The sequence below is a fragment of the Cherax quadricarinatus genome, chromosome 17 (assembly GCF_038502225.1).
Source record: "Cherax quadricarinatus isolate ZL_2023a chromosome 17, ASM3850222v1, whole genome shotgun sequence".
Classification (NCBI taxonomy): domain Eukaryota; kingdom Metazoa; phylum Arthropoda; class Malacostraca; order Decapoda; family Parastacidae; genus Cherax; species Cherax quadricarinatus.
Window position 1 is genome coordinate 30,903,547 of NC_091308.1, and position 10,000 is coordinate 30,913,546.

At 46.1% G+C, this 10,000-nt stretch overlaps 1 protein-coding gene across 1 annotated transcript in view; it reads right to left on the reverse strand.

Moving 5' to 3' along the window:
* LOC128686284 (cytotoxic granule associated RNA binding protein TIA1) overlaps window positions 1-10,000 on the reverse strand; it is a gene marked incomplete in the record, with an annotated part of 1,123,904 nt that overhangs the window by 344,757 nt on the left and 769,147 nt on the right. The window contains 1 exon segment of the mRNA XM_070085945.1: window positions 7,404-7,491. Coding sequence (XP_069942046.1) covers window positions 7,404-7,491 — 88 coding nt within the window.

Consider the following 10,000-nt stretch of genomic DNA (forward strand, 5'->3'; position numbering starts at 1 on the left):
CGGTAATTGTTGCATCGTTCTCTTATTCAGAATGGTTTCACAGGTTGTTTGACCTTTGAGTCATGACGGGCTACCTAGACCCAGCCTATCTAGACCCCGGGCTACCTAATGTGTGTTTCGTACTTGCGATATTTTATTCCCGTGGTAGCCACCTCTGATACTTCTAGTTACTCTACCGTCCAGTGTGTCTTGTTACATCTCTACCTTCTATTCCTCACCTCTGCCAGTCTAACCTTTTTCACTAAGGTAGTCGAGGCGGTGGACCAAGATAAAGAATACGATACTGTGTTTATGAGCTTCAGTAAGTTTTTTGATAGAGTCACGGCACGTGGAACAGGAAGAGATTATCTGGGTCTATTCATGGCTACCCGACAAGTAACAGTGTGCGCATTAATAGGGAGTAATCGGAATGGCGACCCGTTACGAGTGGTGTGCCACAGAGGTCAGTGTTGGGACACCTGCTGTTCACAATCTACATAAATGACATTGATGAGGGAATAAATAGCGACATAAGTAACTTTGCCAATGACATAAAAATAGGGCGTCATACAATTCTTGATAAGGACACTAGAAAGCTCGAGAATAACCACGATAAGTTGATCATGTGGTTGAAGAAGTGGCTGATGCAGACAAGTGTACGATTTTAATCCTAGGAAAAAAAATAACTTTGTCCCTTGTAAGCTAAACAATATAGAATTAGTTAAAGTGAATGCGATAAACATCTAAGAGTTCTGGGCAGCAGACACAACAGTGCAAAAGTGTTCGCAGTAAAGCTAACAGAATTCGTGGGTTCATATCAATAATTATAAATAATAATAGAAATCCTAAGATTATACTTCAACTTTATATACATTTGGGTAGACCTCATTTAGATTATGGTGCTGAGGTCTGGTCTCCATATTACACATGTACATATATAAATGCCCTCGAAAATAAAGGAAGGAAGGATGACGAAGGCGATTCTTTGTATTAGAAACCTTTCCACCGAAAATGGGCTAAATTTAGGATTGAATTTGCATTCTCTGGAAAGTCATAAAACTGAGGAAGATCTACTTGAAGTGTACAGATGGAAAACAGGAATAAAGGTGATATAAACAAAGTGCTGAAAATATCTAATCAAGACAGGACTTGCAACAATGGACTGAAGTTAGAGAAATTAAGATTTAGAAAGGATATTGAGAAATTGTATGTAATCAGGTCTGAGTCTGTACTCAGGGCCGAGTCTACACCCTATTTGTTGACGTGTTCTCTCACTGGTGAGGAGCACAACTTCTGTTTCAACGGGCGAAGTAGTCTCAGTGGAAGACTTGCAGCATCCATCCACTTATTACTGCAAGTTGTTGCACCATCTGCGACACTCATAGGTGATACAGGTGGTGCAGACACCGCTGCTGTCTGCACCACCTTTCTTACTCGCCTGGGACGCAGATGTTACCAGCTGTGTTTGCCTCGGGACTCACTTACCCCTGACCTTGCTTTTATTTACGTGATTTTCTCCTGGTAGTATGATCTCGTTTTTGTTTAAATTTTAATAAGTAAATTGTGTATGAAAATTGTGTATAGTTGGTACATCTGGGGTAAGTGTGGCTGGTACGTCTGGGAAAGTGTATATGTTGGTGCGTCTGGGAAAGTTTATATGGTTGGTACGTCTGGGAAAGTGTATATGTTGGTACGTCTGGGGAAGTATGTATAGTTGGCACTTCTGGTTTGATTTCAATGGTAGGCACTGTAAATAGAAGTGTAGGCTGATATCTCTAGTTAGGTGAATATGGTTGATATCCCTGCTGAGTCGCATGACGTTGGCACCCCTGCTAAGTCGCATGACGTTGGCACCCCTGCTAACTTATTTTTTTAAACTTTCCTTTTAAAACTGATTTACAAACGTTTACACACTTTACTGCCTTCAATACTTTACTGGCAAACCTTTTAACTCTTTTTGCGTCACATCCAGCTACGTATTTGCCGAGGCGTGTTGGCAGCCCTGGGGGAGGGGGCGTGGCACACGCAGGACTGCCATGCTACCAACCTCACGCAAGCCTGCAGTGGTGCCAACCACAAAGTTTTTTTCATAATTCTTAGAGATTTTGTTTTCTGTAGGTTCCCTGCCAAGACTTATCTTTATGTACACACACACATACACACACACACACACACACACACACACACACACACACACACACACATACACACATACACACATACACACACGCGCGCGAGCACGCACGCACACACGACTACCCACCAACTATATTTATTGCTTAATTCTGCAAAAAAAAAAAGAAATGCTAACAGACGGAATTTTACAAAATGCAAACACAGACGGATTTTTGTAATACACAAAATGCTAACGTAGACGGAATGGAAGTGTTTTATGCTGTGTCGAACTGTAGTTCGACACACGCTTTAAGAAGCTCCCTTGAGTATGTTGAGCTGTAGTTCCTGGTCCAAAACCTTTGAAAGCTCCCTGGAATATGTTGAGCTGTAGTTACTGGTCCACAAGCGTTAAGAAGCTTCCTGGCGTATATTGAGCTGTAGTTCCTGGTCCACAAGCTTTAGAAAGCTCCTGGAGTATGTTGAGCTGTAATTCCTGGTCCACAAGCTTTAGGAAGCTCTGCGCATTTGAGTTGAGCCTTTCCAGGGCACCTGATACTGTTGACATTAGCCAATAGGGGAACTCTCTGTCATCCTCAAGTAACCAATCAGAGAGCTCTCTCACCCTGCCCAGGAGAGTGAGGAGTTGGCATGTGAAGCAGTGTTGATCAGGACATGGCAGTAGGTGGATGGGTGCCGCTCACTCGTAGGTAGGAATATCGTCTGTTTGGATTCACAAAAAAATCATAAAACACTGAGTTACAACGAAAGTCAAGAGAATTTGAAGGTTTTTAGAAAGTCATGTGTGTGAAAGTCTTAGAAAGGATTCAGCTATAACATACCAGAAACACCTTGAAATCCCTCATTTATTTGCATGAGTGAACGCTCCTCAGTGTGTTGGGCTGTAGTTCCTGGTCCCGACGCAATAAGTGTGCTTCACTCTCTTGTATGTTCTCCCTTACACTGGCACCCTCCTTCATACCCTCCCTTACACTGGCACCCTCCTTCATACCCTCCCTTACACTGACACCCTCCTTCATACCCTCCCTAACACTGACACCCTCCTTCATACCCTCCCTTACACTGACACCTTCCTTCATACTCTCCCTTACACCCTAACATCCCTCCTTTATGCTCACCTTAATAAGCAGACACTCCTTTACACCCTCCCCTCACACCTTCCTCCCCTCCCCCCATCCTTACCTCCCTCCCCCTCCATCATCCACCCCAGCGCCCCTCCTCACTGAGGGAATACTTAAATGTCAGGACATATTCCTGTCTCCCTTCCTTCTCATTCCCTCCCTCTCCCTTCCCTCTCATTCCATCCCTCCACCCCCTTCCCCTCCTTATTCCCTTCCTTTCCTCCCCTCCACTCTCCTTCTATTCCTATCTCCATCTTTATTACAAGTTTCACATCTACACTTTCTAATATCTTAACACACATACATACAGACACATGGACACACAGACACACATATACAGGCACGTGGACACATGTACAGACACGTGAACACACACGTACAGACACATGGACACACAGACACACGTACAGACACGTGGATACACAATGACTCACATACAGACATATCATCTAAGATACGACATATGGAACAGGCATGACAGGTTCGGAGACGTCACCTCATGGACGACTTGTGACGGGTGACGTGATCTACTGACAGTGACATGCTCACGTCACTTCTGGACATGACGATCATGAAGGGGAAAATGACCTGTTTTTCTCACTGTAAATCACGTTTGAAAGATGTTTTCAAGGAGGGGGAGGGAGCAACGCCCCCTCCCACCCCCCGGCGTCACGGTCAAACTCCTGGGGTCTGTGACCGTGACAAGAGACGGAGACACATCATATCTGTGGAGACTCACGCTGATTCAAGCGAGAGACAGAGAGACAGACATAAGAGCATAAGAAAGGAGGAACACTGCAGAAGGCCTACAGGCCCATACTAGGCAGGTCCTCAACCCCAAACATACCACAAAGCTACCCATGGAATAAGGCTTAATGATACTAATAACTCATGTGCAAGTCTCACTCAGATCCAGCCCTTCTCACTCATGTGTTCATCTAACCTAAATTTGAAGCAACCCAAGGTTTTAGCTTCAATGACGCTACTAGGCACACACACAGACTATCTCAATTTCAAATTACTCTTGCTCTCTCAAATCACTCTTGAATTTTGAGTGGAGAAATGAGGAAAATTTTCTAGAAGAATTTTTTTTGAGTTTCCCATTGAGAAAGCAGTTTAGAGAGAGAGTTTGATTTCAAAATTATGACGGTGTTTATGTTCCTATGTTCGCGTGAATAGAGTTGTATGCTGGAGACGTATGTTTAAATTGAATACCTTTGTTGTATATCTGACTAGTATGCTAGGAGCTTAATACTAGAGTTATACTCACTGTATGCCCCAAAGAGAGAGAGAGAGAGAGAGAGAGAGAGAGAGAGAGAGAATGAGGGAGGGAGGGAAGAGAAAGATGGAGAGAGTCGTATATTGTCGACAGGCTAGACATAGAAATATATACTAGCTCGGTATCTATAAGAAGGGAGAATACCGGAGAGGGAGCGAGGGAGAGAGCAAGGGAGGGAGCGAGGGAGGGAGCGAGGGAGAGAGCAAGGGAGGGAGCGAGGGAGAGAGCAAGGGAGGGAGCGAGGGAGAGAGCAAGGGAGGGAGAGAGCAAGGGAGGGAGCGAGGGAGGGAGCGAGGGAGAGAGCAAGGGAGGGAGCGAGGGAGAGAGCAAGGGAGGGAGCGAGGGAGAGAGCAAGGGAGGGAGCGAGGGAGAGAGCAAGGGAGGGAGCAAGGGAGGGAGCGAGGGAGAGAGCAAGTGAGAGAGCGAGGGAGGGAGCGAGGGAGGGAGCGAGGGAAAGAGCAAGGGAGGGAGCGAGGGAGAGAGCAAGGGAGAGAGCAAGGGAGGGAGAGAGCAAGGGAGGGAGCGAGGGAGAGAGCAAGGGAGAGAGCAAGGGAGGGAGAGAGCAAGGGAGAGAGCAAGGGAGGGAGAGAGCAAGGGAGGGAGCGAGGGAGGGAGCGAGGGAGGGAGCGAGGGAGGGAGCGAGGGAGAGAGCAAGGGAGAGAGCAAGGGAGAGAGCAAGGGAGAAAGCAAGGGAGGGAGCGAGGGAGGGAGCGAGGGAGAGAGCGAGGGAGGGAGCGAGGGAGGGAGCGAGGGAGAGAGCAAGGGAGGGAGAGAGAGACGCATGTCTCACCAACACATCACAACAAGGCCAACTTTTTTAATGTGACTAAAGTTACAACTATACGAACTCCGTCCAGTCGTTTGCATTCTGTGTCGTCCCCCTACAGGGAGGGAGGGAGGGAGAGATAAGGAAAAGGAGGGAAGAGAGGGGAGGAAGATGGCAAAGGAGACGAGGATTGTGTGCACATTCGTGTGTGTGTGTGTGTGTGTGTGTGTGTGTGTGTGTGTGTGTGTGTGTGTGTGTGTGTGTGTGTGTGTGTGTGTGTAAGCATGAGTATCTCTCACTGTCTATGATTACATGAGATGTGGGTCCAGTGGTCGTGCGAACACACACACCAGTGAAGAAGAGGGGCCAGGAGCTATGACTCGACCCCTGTAACCACAATGAGTACACACGCTAACAGCACAATATGCAGTGTTCGACAATATAAGAACATAAGAAAGAAGGAACACTGCAACAGGCCTACTGTCCCATGCGAAGCAGGTCCATGCCACCCCCGGCCTAGAATAATGACCATCTAGTCAGGTCACTTCCACTTAAGGAAAGAGCACGGCACCAGACCTGGTAGCACAAGTTAGTCAGGTCCAACTCACACCCACCCACACCCTCTCATGTATTTATGCAACCTATTTTTAAAACTACACAAGGCCTTAGCTTCTATGACGGTACTTGGGAGTTTGTTCCACTCATCCACAACTCTATTACCAAACCAGTGCTTTCCTATATCCTTCCTGAATCTGAATTTTTCCAACTTGAAACCATTGCTGCGAGTCCTGTCATGGCTGGATATTTTCAGCACGCTATTTACATCCCCTTCATTTATTCCTGTTTCCCATTTATACATCTCAATCATATCCCCCCTAATTCTACGCCTTTCTAGAGAGTGCAGATTCAGGCCCTTAGTCTATCCTCACAGGGAAGATTTCTGATACATGGGTTCAACTTTGTCATCCTCCTCTGTCTGTTTTCCATATATGCTATCAGTGGGGCCAGGAGCTGAGACTCGACCCCTAGAACCACTAATAGGTGGATGTCAAAACAGAATTCCAGTACACTACTGGATTCTAGTTAGAGAAACGTAGTCCAGGAGCTGCTCCCTGACCATCAGTGTTTGAAAGAAAAGGTCCAGAAGCTGCACCTCGACCACAGAAGCATTTAAATTGCGTACTACCGACGGTAGTACGCAGCGTTTCTCTCTGTGTAGAGCTTTATCACCAAGCTAGATCTAAAGGGCGAAACGTCGTCACACTAAGAGGTTGTTCAACACCCTGGGTTTTGTCTTGACCGCCTCGCCCTCCATCACACATGACACAGACACACACCTTCGGTAAACACACTCGACACGAGTGGACAAGTGTCCTTACACTGTTGTCTCTGGTCACCTAGCAGTAAAATAGGTAGCTGGGTGTTAGTCAATTGCTGTGGGTCACATCCTGGGGGACTGGGGAGTGGAGAAGGGAAGGGGAGGGTAAAGAGAGGTAGAATACTTTCATTTATAAGAAGTTGCTGTAGAATAAGAGCTTAAAGTAGGATAACACTTCTTACTGTGTGATGAATGGTTTTGAAAACCGACAAGTGTCTCAATTCTTCAACTTGTCGGTTTTCAAAACCATTCTTCACATCTGTCAGACACTGCAACATCATGGGATCTTGGTACAAAGACTTTAACTCTTGTCCAACCTTTGGACGACGACCTACTTACACTAGTGGCAGGTCCCACTGTGATCCCGCCGCCTCCTGCTTCAACTCATCTCACCGCAGTATATAAGCCACCTCTCTGGCCCTATGCTGCACTTCCTACAAGAGTGATGGTCTGAACACATCGATTCCAGGTTGAAGGACTGATTACCTCAAACTTCTACGCTTCTTACCCATTTCTACTTTGTATTGGACTGATGAAGTCACTGTGTGGCGAAACGTTTCTTCAATAAAGATTCCCATGTGTTGCATAAGTGTCTCAATTCTTCAACTTCTTACTGTGTACGATGAGGTGAAGAAGGATAACAGGCTGAGGTAGGATAACACCTCACATCCTGTACAATGAAGGGTGTGTCACAGAAGACAGCTACACTCACCATGCAACAGAAACACAAAGCTTAGAGGTACTCACGAGATTTCTCCAAAGGGTGCAAAGGCTTCTCTCAGCGTGTGAGTCTCTATCTCTGGGCTCAGGTCTCCCACGAAGATGTGAAAATGTTCTGTAAAGAAAAGAACAGTTTAGTTATACTGCAGATGAACACTTTAGTCCTGAACTCGTTACACACACACATTATATAATATATATATATATATATATATATATATATATATATATATATATATATATATATATATATATATATATATATATATATATATATATATATATATTCCATGATGATATTAAGAGAAAGGATCTTGGTCTCTCTCTCTCTATACACAGTGACAAAAAAAGAATAGCCATTTGCAAGAGGGGAATAGTGTAGGGGAGTGAAAGGGATGGAGGAGGGAAATAGATAGTAAGAGAGAGGGAGGGGGGAGGGAGGAAGGAGGGGAGGGAGGGAGAGGTGAACGTGTCATTTGTACACTGAGTGGAAACATTTAATGAGTAAAATAGAGTGTGTGTTGAGTGGTCACTAGGGCGTATAGTGTGTGTAGCAGCGGCGGCGGTGGTGGTGGTGGTGGTGGTGTTGTTGTTGTTGGCAGTGGTGGTGTTGGCAGTGGTGGTGGTGGTGGTAGTGGAAGTAGTGGTGATGGAAGTAGTGGTGGTGGTGGTATTAGTGGTGGTAGTAGTGGTGGTGGTGGTAGTAGTGGTGGTGGTATTAGTGGTGGTAGTAGTGGTGGTGGTGGTATTAGTGGTGGTGGTATTAGTGGTGGTGGTAGTAGTGGTGGTAGTAGTAGTGGTGGTAGTAGTGGTGGTGGTAGTAGTGGTGGTGGTAGTAGTGGTGGTGGTAGTAGTGGTGGTGGTAGTAGTGGTGGTGGTGGTAGTGGTCACGGTAGTGGTGGTGGTAGTTATGGTGCTGGAAGTGCAGTGATGGTGGTAGCAGTAATGGTGGTAGCAGTGGTGGTGGTAGTGGCTGTGGTGGTGGTGGGGGGAGGGGGGTTTGTTGGGAATTTAGGCAAGGGTGGTGGTAGAGGTGATAGCAGGGTTTGGTCACATGAGTAGTAAGGGGTGAAAGAGCTCTCTCTCTCTCTCTATCTCTCTCTCACTCTCTCTCTCTCTCTCTCTCTCACTCTCTCACTCTCTCACTCACTCACTCACTCACTCACTCTTTCTCTTTCTCCACCTTTGGTCCCCTAGTGGGAAAATTAGGAGTTATGTTCGCTGATGTCTGTGTGTTCACTGCTTATGAGAGTGTAGGAGAGTGTGAAGAAGAGAAGAGGAGAGGAGGCAGGTGAAGTGAGGAGGAGGAGGGAGACGAGGGTAGGAGAAGAGAATAGAAAGAGGAAGAGGAGATAACGAGTGAGGTGAATAGGGATAATTGGTGAATGAAAAAAATAGGAGTAACTAGAGGAATAGGAATACCAGAAGAATGAGTAAGAGGAGTACTTGAGGCGGAGTATAAAGAGTACGAGATGGTGGATGGGATGGAGGTGGAGGATAAATTGAGAGGAAGTAGAAGACGAACAAGAAGCAGACGTCTGGTTTCCCTTCCCTGCCATTCTCTTCTACATACTTATCTCCACCAAGTCATCAAAACGTGGGCACCCGGGCCCCTCCTCCCATTTCATCTATGTCAAATTTGCTTGGAATGAATACTAGGTTCAGCCTTGCTGGTTCACTTCATCATTTCTCTCTAACTTTATCCCAGACATTTTGATACATGACGTACTCCATCACCTCCTCCATCATCTTAACCCGACACGTTTCCCGTCTCCCATGTGGATCCCAGTTCTCCTGTTTTTTTCCTTGTCAGTTAAGTCGCCCATCACTAGCTTTGCATTGGCTGTCTTTGCTACTTCCAGGCAGTGTTTACCACTGCTTTGTTGTCATCATACTTCTGTCTTGGTCTGCTGTTATGAGTGGAGGATTGTACATCTCTGTTATTACCACTGGGGTGCCACAGTTTTCAGGGTGTTTACGGCAGAGTTATTTGACTCCCCTAGCTTTATTAATCATATTTCCTGGAGACTCCATTGGTTTATGATTAACAGTGTTGCTTCCCCTTCCCTTGCTCCCTTTACCCATACTCAGAGTATATCTTACTGAGATATTTACCTCTTATCTCCACGAGCTTTGTCTCTGTGTTATAATGCCTGCTGATGCCTCTGCTATTCAGTCTTAATTTTTTTTATTCCTTCTTTATGTAACTTATTTTTCAGTTTCCTTACTCATATCATGTTCTGGTTACGTGACCCATGACCACTGGGAATAGGATGGGTAGTGGAGGAAGGTAGGGGCTGGGGGGTTGGTTGATGAGTGGTTGTGGGGAAGGTTGTTGCACTAGAAGAGGTCAGGATTGAGGGTGTGGGGTGAGGGAGGCAGAATGTAACTGACCCTGAGCTATTGTGCATGAGTGGAAAAAGAGGGTCGGGATTTGGGTTGGATATGTTGGTGACTACAATAACAAGAGCAACAGTGCAACCACAGAAGTTGAGGTGTCTCTTCCTGTTATTGCTCGCTTGCTTCTCCCTCCTGCGCTTCTCAGTGTTTCATTCTCTCCGTCAGCTGCTTCCTCTCCTCTACTGTTCTATCCGTATTCAGGTACACGACAGTATCCCACCGTA